General features: G+C 39.3%; 1 protein-coding gene across 1 annotated transcript; it reads right to left on the bottom strand.

Moving 5' to 3' along the window:
- Positions 1-4,229: 4,229 nt before the first annotated feature.
- On the bottom strand, positions 4,230-12,520 carry LOC126066814 (olfactory receptor 5D18-like). The gene is made up of 2 exons (XM_049868202.1): positions 11,881-12,520; positions 4,230-4,531 (listed from the first exon to the last, which is right to left on the bottom strand). Exons 1-2 carry the CDS (start codon positions 12,518-12,520, stop codon positions 4,230-4,232), a joined length of 942 nt encoding a protein of 313 aa, XP_049724159.1.
- Between the last annotated feature and the right edge of the window lie 5,544 nt (positions 12,521-18,064).

Here is an 18,064-nt window from a genome sequence, read left to right as displayed (position 1 = left end):
AATAAATTATACATAACATTTGCGATGGCAGGGCGGGCAAACTAATTGTATGACAAACAAATAGGGCAGGCACTTGATGTTGCTACTTTTTGCATAAATTGGTTTTCTGAGATCCATTTGTAAGCCTGTGGTGCAGCCTATCAAACTTATCATTCTGTCACAGCGGAACTCTTTTGAAAACACGGGATATAGACAATATTTATTCAACTTTGCAGTCATGTCAAAATAACCTGAATATAACATACTACACAGGCAGACATGGGTGCGAGCACACACATACACTACACAGTATTCACTCAATAATAATTGATTGACTCAATATTACATTCTTATTTCCTTTAGTTTGTTTATTCCAGTCTCTCCTGAATAAAATGCCTTCTTCACTGAAATGAATCTCCTAAAATCCTGCCCATTCTCCAGGCCAACTTCAAATAATACTTCTTTTATGAAGGTTATTTCTAATATCTCTAAATGCATTTGCTCTATTCCTTGCTTCAAACATTTTAAAATATTTATCCTAGCCTGTCTTTTACAACAGCCCCATTCATTATTTCCCCAGCATTACCACCAAATTATGCATTCCTTGAAGGGAAAGCCTATGTCTTACCTTTACTGCCATTTGTAGATATGTCATCAAAAAATGTGTGTTTACTGAGAGCCTACTATATCTCAAGTATTTAATAAGAAGGAGGGATGGAATCAATGTTTATTCAGATTATGCAAGGTGCCCCACATATCTATATTATCTTTTCTTCTTCACTATCAGATTATGAACCAGTTCATGTTCTCACAATTTGCATAGATTTAATACTAAAGATGAGAGAGATGCTTAACTTTTCCTGCAATGAAGAGACAAAGCCAAGTTTAGTCTTTTTGACACAATATCCACGTCCTTGCCATTGTGAACATTAAGTTGTTGTTATTAGGTGCCATCGGGTCGGTTCCGACTCAATGTGACCCTATGCACAGCAGAACGAAACACTGCCCGGTCCTGCACCATCCTTACAATCGTTGTTATGCTTGAGCTCACTCTCGCAGCCACTGTGTCAGTCTACCTCATTGAGGGTCTTCCTCTTTTACGCTGACCCTGTACTCTGCCAAACATAATGTCCTTCTCCAGGGACTGATCCCTCCTGACAACATGTCCAAAGTATGTAAGATGCAGTGTCGCCATCCTTGCCTCTAAGGAGCATTCTGACTGCACTTCTTCCAAGACAGATTTATTCATTCTTTTGGCAGTCCATGGTATATTCAATACTCTTTGCTAACACCACAATTCAAAAGCGTCAACTCTTCTTTGGTCTTCCTTATTCATTGTCCAGCTTTCACATGCATATGATGTGATTGAAAATACCATGGCTTGGGTCAGGAACACCTTAGTTTTCAGGGTGACATCTTTGCTCTTCAACACTTTGAAGAGGTCCTTTGCAGCAGATTTGCCCAATGCAATGCGTCCTTTGATTTCTTGACTGCTGCTTCCATGGTTGTTGATTGTGGATCCAAGTAAAATGAAATCCTTGACAACTTCAATCTTTTCTCCGTTTATCATGATGTTGCTCATTGGTCCAGTTGTGAGAATTTTTGTTTTCTTTATGTTGAGGTGCAACCCATACTGAAGGCTGTGGTCTTTGATCTTCATTAGTAAGTGCTTCAGGTCCTTTTCACTTTCAGCAGGCAAGGTTGTGTCATCTGCATAATGCAGGTTGTTAATGAGCCTTCCTCCAATCTTGATGCCCCATTCTTCTTCATATTGTCCAGCTTCTCGAATTATTTGCTCAGCATACAGATTGAATAGGTATGGTGAAAGAATACAACCCTGACACACACCTTTCCTGACTTTAAACCAATCAGTATCCCCTTGTTCTGTCCGAAGAACTGCCTCTTTGATCTCTGTAAATGTTCCTCACGAGCACAATTAAGTGTTCTGGAAGTCCCATTCTTTGCAGTGTTATCCATAGTTTGTTACGGTCCACACAGTCGAATGCCTTTTCATAGTCAATAAAACACAGGTAAAAATCCCTCTGGTATTCTCTGCTTTCAGCCAGGATCTATCTGACATTAGCAATGATATCCCTGGTTCCACATGCTCTTCTGAAACCGGCCTGAATTTCTGGCAATTTCCTGTCCATATACTGCTGCAGCCATTTTTGAAGGATCTTCAGCACAATTTTGGTTGCGTGTGATATTAATGATATTGTTCTATAATTTCCACATTCGGTTGGATCACCTTTCTTGGGAAAAGGCATAAATATGGATCTCTTCCAGTCAGTTGGCCAGGAAGCTGTCTTCCATATACCTTGGCATAGACTGGTGAACACCTCTAGCGCTACATCTGTTCCTTGAAACATCTCAATTGATATTCCATCAACTCCCTGGAGCCTTGTTTTTCGCCAATGCCTTCAGAGCAGCTTGGACTTCTTCCTTCAGTACCATCGGTTCCTGATCATATGCTACTTCTTGAATTGACTGAACAATGTAATTATTTTTGGTATAATGACTCTGTGTAATCGTTCCATGTTCTTTTGATGCTTCCTACATCATTTAATAAGTTCCCCATGGAAATCTTCACTATTGCAACTCGAGACTTGAATTTTTTCTTCAGATGTTTCAGCTTGAGAAACACCGAGCATGTTCGTCCCTTTTGGTTTTCCATCTCCAGCTCTTTGCACATGTCATTAGAATACTTTACTTAGTCTTCTCAAGAGTCCCTTTGAAATCTTCTGTTCAGTTCTTTTACTTCATCAATTCTTCCTTTTGCTTTAGCTGCTTGATGCTCGAGAGCAAGTTTCAGAGTCTCCTCTGACATCCATCTTGGTCTTTTCTTTCTTTTCTGTCTTTTGAGTGACCTCTTGCTTTCTTCATGGATGATGTCCTTCCACAACTCGTCTGGTCTGCGGTCATTAGTGTTCAATGTGTCCAATCTGTTCTTCAGATGGTCTCTAAATTCAGGTGGGATATACTCAAGGTCATATTTTGGCTCTCATGGACTTGCTCTGATTTTCTTCAGTTTCAGCTTGAACTTGCATATGAGCAATTGATGGCCTGTTCCATAGTAGGCCCTGCCTTCTTCTGACTGATGATATTGAGCTTTTCCATTGTCTCTTTCCACAGATGTAGTCAATTTGATTTCTGTGTGTTCCATCTGGCAGGTCCATGTGTATAGTTGCCGTTTATGTTGGTGAAAGAAGGTATTTCCAAAGAAGAAGTCATTGGTCTTGCAAAATTCTATCATTCGATCTTTGGCATCGTTTCTATCACCAAGGCCATATTTTCCAACTACTGATCCTTCTTCTTTGTTTCCAACTTTCATGTTCCAATCACCAGTAATTATCAATGCATCTTGATTGCATGTTCGATCAATTTCAGACTGTAGCAGCTGATAAAAATCTTCCATTTCTTCATCTTTGGCCCTAGTGGTTGGTGCATAAATTTGAATAATAGTCGTATTAACTGGTCTTCCTTGTAGGCGTATGGATATTACCCTATCACTTACAGCATTGTACTCCAGGATAGATCTTGAAATGTTCTTTTGACAATGAATGCAACATCATTCCTCTTCAAGTTGTCATTCCCAGCATAGTAGACTATATGATTGTCCGATTCAAAATGGCCAATACCAGTCCATTTCAGCTGACTAATGCCTAGGATATCGATGTTTATGTGTTCCATTTAATTTTTGATGATTTCCAATTTTCCTAGATTCGTATTTCATATATTCCAGGTTCCAATTATTAATAGATGTTTGCAACTGTTTCTTCTCATTTTGAGTCGTGCCACATCAGCAAATGAAAGTCCCAAAAGCTTGACTCCATCCACGTCATTAAGGTCAACTCTACTTTGAGGAGGCAGCTCTTTCCTAGTCACCTTTTGACTGCTTTCCAACCTGGGGGGCTCATCTTCCAGCATTACATCAGACAATGTTCCACTGCTATTCATAAGGTTTTCACAGGCTAGTGCTTTTCAAAAGTACTCTGCTGGGTCCTTCTTCCTAGTCTGTCTTAGTCTGGAAGCTCAGTTGAAACCTGTCCTCCATGGGTGACCCTGCTGATATCTGAATACTGGTGGCATAGCTTCTAGCATCACAGCAACACACAAGTCCCCACAGTACGAGAAACTGACAGACACATGTGGGCAATATTAAGTATTAATTTTAAAGGTATCTTTTAAAATGGCCTTTTTGGACACACTTTATTTAAAATTTTGGGACAAATTCTACTAAAATAATATGGTCAATGAGAAAAGACTTTAGTGTCCATTATCTTGCTGACTGTATTCTTGACATCCTTATTCCTCAGACTGTAGATCAAGGGATTCAACATGGGGATCACCACTGTGTAAAACACAGAGGCTACTTTGATGGTGTGCCTGGAGTTTTTTGAGTTGGGCACACAGTAGAGGAAGAGGACGGTGCCATGGAAGATGGTGATGGCAGTCAGATGAGAGGCACAGGTAGAGAATGTCTTACAACGCCCACTGGCTGAACTCATTTTCAAGATGGTGACAACAATAAACACATAAGAAGTAAGAATGAGGGAGGCGGAGCCAAGATGGCGGACTAGGCAGACGCTACCTCGGATCCCTCTTACAACAAAGACACGGAAAAACAAGTGAATCGATCACATACATAACAATCTACGAACCCTGAACAACAAACACAGATTTAGAGACGGAGAACGAACTAATACGGGGAAGCAGCGATTGTTTCCAGAGCCTGGAGCCAGCATACCAGTCAGGTACGGCACAAGCACAGAGACCTGCTCCACCCCCCTGAACTAACCCCGGGAGGGGGACTAGCCGGTTCCACGGGCGGCGTGGGACACAGCCGTTAGGAGAAGTCCCTGGGAGGCAGTGACTGATCTTGGAGCAGAAAGAGCAGCACCCGAGCCGGGGAACCGTCCCACAGGGATTTGGACTGCACGCAGGTACGCCATAAACACGGAGAGTTGCTCCACCCCCTGAACTAACCCCGGGAAGGTGACCATCCGGGTCGCGCGGGCGGCGTGGGACGCAGCCGGTAGGAGAAGTCCCCGGGAGGCAGCGACTGGTATTGGAGCGGGGAGAACAGCGTTCCAGCCGGGACACTCGGTCGCGGCACAAGCACGGGGAGCTACTCCACCCATCTGAACTAACCCCGGGAGGGGGCCCACCTGGTTCACGGGGGCGGCACGGCCACGCGGCTGGAGGGACGAGAAGTCCCCGGGAGGCAGCGACTGATTTTGGAGTCGAGAGTGCACCGTCCCAGTAGGGGAGCCTTGACGCTGGGCGTGGGGCTGGAAGCGGAGGATCTGACCGTGACTCCAGCGGGCCAGACCCCCCGGGGGCAATCTCCACACAGACAGCACACATAGGCGACGCGCCCGCGGGAATCTCAGATATAATAGTCTTTCCAAGCAAGACAAGCAACTCTGGCTATATTCTGAGGTGCTACTCTCCTATCTCTCTGTTCCCTCCCCCACCCTCCCCAGGCGGCTTCATTAACATCTGAATAGCCTGAGCCAGAGGGAGAACTCTGATAGGGATCTGACTGCAGTTTTTTTTTAGCGGATTTTCTGGAAAAACTAGTTTCCCAGTGATGGCTCGGAGACAACAATCCATATCAAACCACTTAAAGAAGCAGACCGTGACAGCTTCTCCAACTCCCCAAACAAAAGAATCAAAATCTTTCCCAAATGAAGATACAATTTTGGAATTATCAGATACAGAATATAAAAAACTAATTTACAGAATGCTTAATGATATCACAAATGAAATTAGGATATCTGCAGAAAAAGCCAAGGAACACACTGATAAAACTGTTGAAGAACTCAAAAAGATTATTCAAGAACATACTGGAAAAATTAATAAGTTGCAAGAATCCATAGAGAGACAACATGTAGAAATCCAAAAGATTAACAATAAAATAACAGAATTAGACAACACACTAGGAAGTCAGAGGAGCAGACTCGAGCAATTAGAATGCAGACTGGGACATCTGGAGGACCAGGGAATCAACACCAACATAGCTGAAAAAAAATCAGATAAAAGAATTAAAAAAAATGAAGAAACCCTAAGAATTATGTGGGACTCTATCAAGAAGGATAACCTGCGGGTGATTGGAGTCCCAGAACAGGGAGGGGGGACAGAAAACACAGAGAAAATAGTTGAAGAACTTCTGACAGAAAACTTCCCTGACATCATGAAAGACGAAAGGATATCTATCCAAGATGCTCATCGAACCCCATTTAAGATTGATCCAAAAAGAAAAACACCAAGACATATTATCATCAAACTCACCAAAACCAAAGATAAACAGAAAATTTTAAAAGCAGCCAGGGAGAAAAGAAAGGTTTCCTTCAAGGGAGAATCAATAAGAATATGTTCTGACTACTCAGCAGAAACCATGCAGGCAAGAAGGGAATGGGATGACATATACAGAACACTGAAGGAGAAGAACTGCCAACCAAGGATCATATATCCAGCAAAACTCTCTCTGAAATATGAAGGCGAAATTAAGATATTTACAGACAAACACAAGTTTAGAGAATTTGCAAAAACCAAACCAAAGCTACAAGAAATACTAAAGGATATTGTTTGGTCAGAGAACCAATAATATCAGATATCAGCACAACACAAGGTCACAAAACAGAACGTCCTGATATCAACTCAAATAGGGAAATCACAAAAACAAACAAATTAAGATTAATTAAAAAAAAATACACATAACAGGGAATCATGGAAGTCAATAGCTAAAAGATCACAATAATCAAAAAGAGAGACTAAATACAGGAGGCATTGAACTGCCATATGGAGAGTGATACAAGGCGATATAGAACAATACAAGTTAGGTTTTTACTTAGAAAAATAGGGGTATATAATGAGGTAACCACAAAAAGGTATAACAACTCTATAACTCAAGACAAAAACCAAGAAAAACGTAACGACTCAACTAACATAAAGTCAAACACTATGAAAGTGAGGATCTCACAATTTACTAAGAAAAACGCCTCAGCACAAAAAAGTATGTGGAAAAATGAAATTGTCAACAACACACATAAAAAGGCATCAAAATGACAGCACTAAAAACTTATTTATCTATAATTACCCTGAATGTAAATGGACTAAATGCACCAATAAAGAGACAGAGAGTCACAGACTGGATAAAGAAACACGATCCATCTATATGCTGCCTACAAGAGACACACCTTAGACTTAGAGACACAAACAAACTAAAACTCAAAGGATGGAAAAAAGTATATCAAGCAAACAATAAGCAAAAAAGAAGAGGAGTAGCAATATTAATTTCTGACAAAATAGACTTTAGACTTAAATCCACCACAAAGGATAAAGAAGGACACTATATAATGATAAAAGGGACAATTGATCAGGAAGACATAACCATATTAAATATTTACGCACCCAATGACAGGGCTGCAAGATATATAAATCAAATTTTAACAGAACTGAAAAGCGAGATAGATACCTCCACAATTATAGTAGGAGACTTCAACACACCCCTTTCGGAGAAGGACAGGACATCCAGTAAGAAGCTCAACAGAGACACGGAAGATCTAATTACAACAATCAACCAACTTGACCTCATTGACTTATACAGAACTCTCCACCCAACTGCTGCAAAATATACTTTTTTTTCTAGCGCACATGGAACATTTTCTAGAATAGACCACATATTAGGTCATAAAACAAACCTTTGCAGAGTCCAAAACATCGAAATATTACAAAGCATCTTCTCAGACCACAAGGCAATAAAACTAGAGATCAATAACAGAAGAACGAGGGAAAAGAAATCAAATACTTGGAAAATGAACAATACCCTCCTGAAAAAAGACTGGGTTATAGAAGACATCAAGGAGGGAATAAGGAAATTCATAGACAGCAACGAGAATGAAAATACTTCCTATCAAAACCTCTGGGACACAGCAAAAGCAGTGCTCAGAGGTCAATATATCAATAAATGCACACATACAAAAAGAAGAAAGAGCCAAAATCAGAGAACTGTCCCTACAACTTGAACAAATAGAAAGTGAGCAACAAAAGAATCCATCAGGCACCAGAAGAAAACAAATAATAAAAATTAGAGCTGAACTAAATGAATTAGAGAACAGAAAAACAATTGAAAGAATTAACAAAGCCAAAAGCTGGTTCTTTGAAAAAATTAACAAAATTGATAAACCATTGGCTAGACTGACTAAAGAAATACAGGAAAGGAAACAAATAACCCGAATAAGAAATGAGAAGGACCACATCACAACAGAACCAAATGAAATTAAAAGAATCATTTCAGATTATTATGAAAAATTGTACTCTAACAAATTTGAAAACCTAGAAGAAATGGATGAATTCCTTGAAAAACACTACCTACCTAAACTAACACATTCAGAAGCAGAACAACTAAATAGACCCATAACAAAAAAAGAGATTGAAACGGTAATCAAAAAACTCCCAACAAAAAAAAGTCCTGGCCCGGACGGCTTCACTGCAGAGTTCTACCAAATTTTCAGAGAAGAGTTAACACCACTACTACTAAAGGTATTCCAAAGCATAGAAAATGACGGAATACTACCCAACTCATTCTATGAAGCCACCATCTCCCTGATACCAAAACCAGGTAAAGACATTACAAAAAAAGAAAATTATAGACCTATATCCCTCATGAACATTGATGCAAAAATCCTCAACAAAATTCTAGCCAATAGAATCCAACAACACATCAAAAAAATAATTCACCCTGATCAAGTGGGATTTATACCAGGTATGCAAGGCTGGTTTAATATCAGAAAAACCATTAATGTAATCCATCACATAAATAAAACAAAAGACAAAAACCACATGATCTTATCAATTGATGCAGAAAAGGCATTTGACAAAGTCCAACACCCATTTATGATAAAAACTCTTACCAAAATAGGAATTGAAGGAAAATTCCTCAACATAATAAAGGGCATCTATGCAAAGCCAACAGCCAATATCACTCTAAATGGAGAGAACCTGAAAGCATTTCCCTTGAGAACGGGAACCAGACAAGGATGCCCTTTATCACCGCTCTTATTCAACATCGTGTTGAAAGTCTTAGCCAGGGCAATCAGGCTAGACAAAGAAATATAAGGTATCCGGATTGGCAAGGAAGAAGTAAAGTTATCACTATTTGCAGATGACATGATTATATACACAGAAAACCCTAAGGAATCCTCCAGAAAACTACTGAAACTAATAGAAGAGTTTGGCAGAGTCTCAGGTTATAAAATAAACATACAAAAATCACTTGGATTCCTCTACATCAACAAAAAGAACACCGAAGAGGAAATAACCAAATCAATACCATTCACGGTAGCCCCCAAGAAGATAAGATACTTAGGAATAAATCTTACCAAGGATGTAAAAGACCTATACAAAGAAAACTACAAAGCTCTACTACAAGAAATTCAAAAGGACATACTTAAGTGGAAAAACATACCTTGCTCATGGATAGGAAGACTTAACATAGTAAAAATGTCTATTCTACCAAAAGCCATCTATACATTTAACGCACTTCCGATCCAAATTCCAATGTCATATTTTAAGGGGATAGAGAAACAAATCACCAATTTCATATGGAAGGGAAAAAAGCCCCGGATAAGCAAAGCACTACTGAAAAAGAAGAAGAAAGTGGGAGGCCTCACCTTACCTGACTTCAGAACCTATTATACAGCCACAGTAGTCAAAACAGCCTGGTATTGGTACAACAACAGACACATAGACCAATGGAACAGAATTGAGAACCCAGACATAGATCCATCCACGTATGAGCAGCTGATATTTGACAAAGGACCAGTGTCAATTAACTGGGGAAAAGACAGCCTTTTTAACAAATGGTGCTGGCATAACTGGATATCCATTTGCAAAAAAATGAAACAGGACCCATACCTCACACCATGCACAAAAACTAACTCCAAGTGGATCAAAGACCTAAACATAAAGACTAAAACGATAAAGATCATGGAAGAAAAAATTGGGACAACCCTAGGAGCCCTAATACAAGGTATAAACAGAATACAAAACATTACCAAAAATGATGAAGAGAAACCCGATAACTGGGAGCTCCTAAAAATCAAACACCTATGCTCATCTAAAGACTTCACCAAAAGAGTAAAAAGACCACCTACAGATTGGGAAAGAATTTTCAGCTATGACATCTCCGACCAGCGCCTGATCTCTAAAATCTACATGATTCTGTCAAAACTCAACCACAAAAAGACAAACAACCCAATCAAGAAGTGGGCAAAGGATATGAACACACATTTCTCTAAAGAAGATATTCAGGCAGCCAACAGATACATGAGAAAATGCTCTCGATCATTAGCCATTAGAGAAATGCAAATTAAAACTACGATGAGATTCCATCTCACACCAGCAAGGCTGGCATTAATCCAAAAAACACAAAATAATAAATGTTGGAGAGGCTGCGGAGAGATTGGAACTCTCATACACTGCTGGTGGGAATGTAAAATGGTACAACCACTTTGGAAATCTATCTGGCGTTATCTTAAACAGTTAGAAATAGAACTACCATACAACCCAGAAATCCCACTCCTCGGAATATACCCTAGAGATACAAGAGCCTTCATACAAACAGATATATGCACACCCATGTTTATTGCAGCTCTGTTTACAATAGCAAAAAGTTGGAAGCAACCAAGGTGTCCATCAACGGATGAATGGGTAAATAAATTGTGGTATATTCACACAATGGAATACTACGCATCGATAAAGAACAGTGACGAATCTCTGAAACATTTCATAACATGGAGGAACCTGGAAGGCATTATGCTGAGCGAAATGAGTCAGAGGCAAAAGGACAAATACTGTATAAGACCACTATTATAAGATCTTGAGGAATAGTAAACCTGAGAAGAACACATACTTTTGTGGTTACGAGGGGGGGAGGGAGGGAGGGTGGGAGAGGGTTTTTTATTGATTAATCAGTAGATAAGAACTGCTTTAGGTGAAGGGAAAGACAACACTCAATACATGGAAGGTCAGCTCAGTTGGACTGGACCAAAAGCAAAGAAGTTTCCGGGATAAAATGAATGCTTCAAAGCTCAGCGGAGCAAGCGCGGGGGTCTGGGGAACATGGTTTGCGGGGACTTCTAAGTCAATTGGCAAAATAATTCTATTATGAAATCATTCTGCATCCCACTTTGAAATGTGGCGTCTGGGGTCTTAAATGCTAACAAGCAGCCATCTAAGATGCAGCAATTGGTCTCAACCCACCTGGAGCAAAGGAAAATGAAGAACACCAAGCCCACATGACAACTAAGAGCCCAAGAGACAGAAAGGGCCACATGAACCAGAGACCTACATCATCCTGAGACCAGAAGTACTAGTTGGTGCCCGGCCACAATCGATGACTGCCCTGACAGGGAGCTCAGCAGAGGACCCCTGAGGGAGCAGGAGAGCAGTGGGATGCAGACCCCAAATTCTCATAAGAAGACCAAACTTAATGGTCTGACTGAGACTGGAGGAATCCCGGCGGTCATGCTCTCCAGACCTTCTGTTGACACAGGACAGGAACCATCCCTGAAGACAACTCATCAGACATGAAAGGGACTGGTCAGCGGGTGGGAGAGAGACGCTGATGAAGAGTGAGCTAATTATATCAGGTGTACACTTGAGATTGTGTTGGCAACTCTTGTCTGGAGGGGGGATGGGAGGATAGAGAGAGAGGGAAGCCGGCAAAATTGTCAAGAAAGGAGAGACTGAAAGGGCTGACTCAAGACGGGGAGAGTAAGTGGGAGTAGGGAGTGAGATGTATGTAAACTTATATGTGACAGACTGATTGGATTTGTAAACGTTCACTTGAAGCTTAATAAAAGTTATTAAAAAAAAAAAAAGAAGTAAGAATGATGAGTAACGTACTCACCACATTAAAAGTAGCAAAGATGAAAAGCAACAACAGGCTGAGAGAAGTATCAGAGCAAGAAAGGGAGAGAAGTGAGGAGAACTCACAGAAGAAGTGATTGATTGTGTTGGAACCATGAAAAGATAATTTCAAAGCAGAGCATGCGAGTATCAAGGAACATACTATTCCCCACGCATATGATCCTGCCACCAGCATAGCACAGAGTCCCTGGAACATGGCAACTGTGTAGAGCAGAGGTTTGCAAATGGCCACAAAGCGGTCATAGGCCATTACAGCTAATAGAAAGGATTCAGTCACTGCAAAGGTACAAAAGAGAAAGTATTGCACTACACATTCTAAAAATGAAATGGTTCTGTCTTCTACAACTAAGTTCCCCAGCATCTTGGGAGCAATGATAGAGGAATAGCAGAAATCCACAAATGAGAGGTGGCTGAGGATAAAGTACATGGGGGTGTGCAGCTTGGGGTTAACTTTGATGATTACAATCATCTCAAGATTCCCTACAACAGTGAGACTGTAGATGGTCAGAAATACCAAGAAGAGGGGAACCTGCAGTTCTGGGTAATCTGAGAAGCCCAAAAGAGTGAATGTGGCAGTGCTTTTATTTCTCTCTGACAGTAACATGGCTTTAGTTTTTTGAAATCTGAAAGTCAGTCCTAGAAAATAAATAAATAAATAAGCATAGCAAGGATACAGGAAGCTTAGTCAACTATCCTTTGCCAAGACTGGAAAAGATGTCTCCTCCAGAATCTATGTTTATTAATTAACAAATGCTAAACTTCTAAAAATTTAAAACATGATAACTATTTTTTTTTTAATTTTCTTAAGAAAAATCATTGAACTGAATTTTGTTTAAGGTCTTGAGTCTAACTTCTAGTAATTATGAGTATATAAAAATGAGATTTAGGGATTGTATAAAAATTCATTGCCATCAAGTCAATTTCGACTCATAACGACTCTATAGAACAGATTGAACTGCCCCATAGGTTTCCAAGGAGCAGCTGGATTCAAACTGCGAGTCTTTTTGGTTAGCAGTCAATCTCTTAAACACTACACCACCAAGGCTCCTTGGATTATATGGCAATTTTAAATCAAATCCTCACTTAACACTTTCAGTTCTCCTTGAATATTATCAGCTCATAAAAGACAAGCCCAGCCGATGCAGTGACAAATTATGTCAGCTCCACAGTCAATAACAAAAATCAGAATTGTCTAAATTATTTTATTAACTAACACAGTGCATGTACACACTATGGACATAAAGAATGGACAGCCTTAACACTTCCCATTTGTGCTTTTATTGTTAATGCTGCACAGTATGTTAGCCTTAGTTTTTTCTTTCTGACACAGTAAACCTGATTCCAAAATAAATCTTAATTAATTTAACAGCCTAAGTGGTGCCAATGGTTAATGCCCTTGGCTGCCTATCCAAAAGTTTGGAGGTTCCAGTCCACCCAGTGGAGCCTTTGAATAAAGGGATAGTGACCTACTTCAGAAAAGTCAGCCATTGAAAACGTTTTGGAGGATAGTTCTACTCTTACACATATGGGGTCATCATGATTCCAAGTTGGCTTTTTTTTTTTTTTTTTTAATATTTTTCAATGTAGAAAATCTTAATTCCAGTCAAGACCCCTGGCAGCTCAGTGATTGAAAGTACTCCACTAATATCCAAAGTTTCGGTGGTTTGAACCAAGCAGCTGCTCTGCAGGAACACTGCTATGGCACTCTGTTCAGGAAAGATTTACACCCTTGGAAGCCCAATGGGGGAGTTCTATTCTGTCCAATAGGTTTTTTGTTGTTGTTGTTGTTGTTAAGTTCCAATTCTTTCTCATTGCTTCAGGAATAAAAAGAAGTTAGAAAAGATGATAAAATAAAAATATTCTGGTCTACACCCTTTCTTTAGAGGTGGCATAATACAAACCAGAAGAAGCCTTGACTTTCCCAGTGACCTGCAGATAAAGACCAGCCTATGACCCCCAACCATGTATGCATTTCCCCACCCAAACATTGGTCCATTTTATAGACACACTTACTAATATATTTCCTTTATCAATGATCGCTCCCTTTAATTTGTGAGCAAACTAGGGACTCTAAATATGGGAAGTATTCCACTGACATTGCTATGTGCCACAATGATATACTTGAGGGCAGCATCCAGATGATAAACAGGAGAATGGGATTTAGAGAAGTTTATACACCAGGAATAAATACTCTTTGACTGAGAAATTCGAATTCCCAAAGTATCTCCAACTTACTTCTCTTCCTTCAACATACCTAGAATACTCATTCTGTCCCTATATTGTGCCTGTAGAAGATAAAAGCATGGAATAATAGTGCACATTTAAGTCATTTCATGTAAAAACAGTAATATAAACGAATCACTGTATTTCTAGAATTGGTGGCCAGCGCCTCTCAGATCCCAACATACTGGGAAATTTTTTCTCTGTCTATGATTTCTCATAAGTTTATCTCTTACTCTGAAACCTAACAAATCATTATCAAAGGCCAAGAAATAAAGATATCAGGTCTTGTGCTGAACTGAGATCCTCAATGACCCTATCATGTTCCTGTATAAATCTGAGTGCTCAAAAGCCAAAGCATCACACATACAGTAATTTTAATCATAACATTTTTAACACCATATTTTATTTAAGGAATTTAAACCTTAGTTTTGATCAAATACATGCCTTTAATGTGGTTGCCCTTTTTTCCACCAAATGTGGATGTTAAATTGGTAATAAATGTATTCTCTCATTTAGTCCAGGAATAAGAGAACTAAAATCTTCTTCCATATAATTTCCTCCCATTTCATTGTTCTTTTGGTCTCAGAAGACACGTGTTACCCGAGATATGTTTTATAATCTTGATTGAAGCTTGAAAGATAGATAGATAGATAGATGATTGACAGATTAATAGATATTCTTTTTTACTAAAGATTCTGTCTAATCACTGATTATTCCATTCTGCTTAAAAGCCTATCTATTCTTGACGACTGCTCCAAAAATTTACAAAAGTAAGAAAATACACATTCCCCAAACTGTCAGGGCACATCTATTCCCCCATCTCAGGTATCTGTCATTCAGGGCACTATTATTGAGGGGTCAAGTCCTTTATACACACTGTGCATAAAGGGTGCACATTCTGTTCCTTGTATGATCAGATATGAACCTTTTGCTATGTCTCTATATTCCTCATGAAATCTCTACATCTAAAGGTCACATATTACCCATTAGTTGTTTCCTAGATAACCTACATTGAAGTTAATATCGCTGTCTTTAGAATTTTAAAACAAACCTGCTAATGGCAAAGGGAAGGCTTCTCCTGCATCTGGGAAACTTGGATGGGAGTGAAGTGTATGCTGTATTACATCTGTACTCACAACCTTGGGTCATGAACCCTAGAGACTATCTCTTGCCCCATTCTCTAGAGGAGAAAAAACAAACAATTAAAATTAACTACCTTTCTCAGCTGTACTAGAAAACCTCAAGAAAAATTATAGTATCATTCGGGACATTGTATAAGAAACAATTTATATTTCAAAGTCACCTTCGTAGTCTCCTGAACATTTCCATACTCTCCCATAGGTATCAAGTATATGTATCAACAGGAAACATAATTATTAAATACGAGTTGACTGAATGCTATGTGCTATTCTAATAGGTGAGAAAGGATGTCTAAGTACAGTTTTTATTTCTATTATTATGAGACCAATTGAACAACTCTTGGCACATTTTAACCCATACCCATTGCCGTCGAGTTGATTCCGACTCATAGTGACTCTACTGCCTTCTACATTTTAGAGCTATTTATATTTCTTTAATGTGGGCTCTTTCATTATATCTTATGTCCATTTTTCTATAGGACTAATTTTCATTTTCTAACAACTCTGTGATAGAAGTGGTGATTTCTCATTTATTTCTTTTGTCATTTTAATTTATTCCCTCTTGTTTTTGATATGAAGTTTCTGTATATTCAGGTAATCTAAATTGTAAACTTCATTTTCATAACCTGTTTTGATGTGTGGAGTAAGAAAGTGATCCAATTTCATTTTTTCCTCCTAAGGCTAAGGAAAGATCTCCATATGTCTCTTGAACATCTGTTTGTCAAAATGCAACACTATTTTAATAATAGACACTTTATAAGATGTCGGAAGCCCTGGTGGATTAGTGGTTAAGTGTTATGGCTGCTAACCAAAGGGTCGACAGTTCAAATCCATCAGGCACTCCTTGGAAACTCTACGGGGCAGTTCTATTCTGTCTTATAAGGTCTCTATCAGTTAGAATTGACTCGACGGCAATGGATTTGGTTTTTTAGTTTGGTTTATAAGATGTCTTTTGCAGCAGATTGCCCAATGCAATTTGTCATTTGATTTCTTGACTGCTGTTTCCATGGGTGTTTATTCAAGGTGGATTCAAGAAAAACGAAATACTTGACAACTTCAATCTTTTCTCCATTTATCATGATGTTGCTTGTTGTTTATACAGTGGTATAATGATCCTTTTCCTCACTCCTTCTCAACATTTTCATTTGTTTCAAGTGCAAAGGTGCTCAATCATAAGATCTGCAGAATCCAATGACAAAACCTTCAGATAAGAATTATTTCCCTTTATCACACAACACATCCACATGTGACTCCCAACAGAGACTCAATGCTTCCTCCACATGTTTGGAAATCACCAGTGACACACAACAGAATAACTTTAAAGTCAAGTTAACAAATCAGAAAGACATTTTCTAAGATGAGTTGACATCATTCCTCACATTGAATTGAGAGAGAAAAAATCACACCGTCATACAATTTATTGATTCTGAAAGTGACAGTTTAAACAGATTCATTACAAGCATCCTCAGATGAAACAGAATTAAGTGGTTTTGTTAAGGCGGAAAAAAAAAAAGAGAGACAAGGCATTGTGTCTCATAAAATAAACTAGCTTTCATGATACAGGTTTATTACAAGCCAATGCCAACGTTTGGGGATTTCATTCATTCCAAAATAATTTTTTTCAAAATAACTATGGCTAGAACAAAGCACTGCCAACTTCTTGCTTTGTCAAGTATACTATCCAAACACAATAAAAATAAATTCATTAATTAAACACACCCACACTCATAAGCAAACAAAACTACTGTCTACTGATACAATTATTCCAAGCCAGAACACAAATATTTCTGGAGCTGAATCAAGAACTCCAGACAGCCTCTGAGGTACAGAAGAATCGGTAAGTCTAGACATGGGGGAGAGGAGGTGCAGGGAGAGCACAGAAGCTGGGACAAGCTACACACTAACATTGGGAATGCTCACTCATCACAGTCGTTTTGGGATAGGGCTAGGAAACACCCCTAACAGGAATCACAGAAAAGGGACTAATATGAGGAAACTATAGCCTAATAATTTAACAGGTGCACAAAGTGCGTTTGGGAGTTCTCAGGCCAAGCAACTGGAAGGAGGCAAAGGAAGACCATGGTGATATGAGAAAATGCTGTTGAATTTCACTGAGCCCCAACACGGACAGACACTATGACCAGGAGGAACAGCAAGGGCAGTAGGGCTAGAGGAATTCTTCACACTGACATGGCAAAACAGAAAGAAAACTGTTCCACTACGAGCAGGTGCACTCATGGGGGACATACACAGAAAGCCCACCTTTGCCAAAGGAAAGCCAAGCTCCACCACTTACATCAGCATCTGAGAACAGCTAAACCACTCCTTCCCACACATGATTATTGAATTCCAGTGTTCAAGCATTCAGAATTACTGGGTCAGCAATGAAAAAGGCCTAAGGATAAGAGTGTTGTCCATAGATTTCAGAAGACAATACCAAGCCCACTGCTGATGAGTCGATTCTGACTCATAGCAACATTGTGAGGCTGAGTGGAGCTGCCCTATGTGGTTCCCAGTGCTGTAAGTGTTTGTAGATGTGGGCTGCTGCATCTTTGTCCCATGGAGTAGCTGGTGGATGAGGGTCCTCGTCTTTTGTTTGGGAGGTTGTGCTTGGCCCCGTGACACCAGAGAGTACAATCAAAAAGTTTTTCCATGAAACAAAAATAAAAGATTTAAAGTAAAATTACAAAGATAACAAAATGGTGCAAGTTCAACAAAAAAATAGTAAAACATACAAAATCATAAGAGAAGAAAGCCCAGTCAAAAGCAAAACAAGAAGAATAGAA

This window comes from Elephas maximus, chromosome 24, assembly GCF_024166365.1.
Source record: "Elephas maximus indicus isolate mEleMax1 chromosome 24, mEleMax1 primary haplotype, whole genome shotgun sequence".
NCBI classification, from domain to species: Eukaryota; Metazoa; Chordata; class Mammalia; order Proboscidea; family Elephantidae; genus Elephas; species Elephas maximus.
This window is presented reverse-complemented; position numbering and strand designations above follow the sequence as displayed.

What these genes read in the sequence shown, in the direction of transcription:
- LOC126066814 (XM_049868202.1), bottom strand. Translation starts at nt 12,520, where the DNA reads ATGTTACTGTCAGAGAGAAATAAAAGCACTGCCACATTCACTCTTTTG. An exon ending in TGTGGTGAGTACGTTACTCA is followed by an intron (nt 4,532 to 11,880) that starts TCATTCTTACTT and finishes GCTCCGCCTCCC; the next exon opens with TCATTCTTACTTCTTATGTG.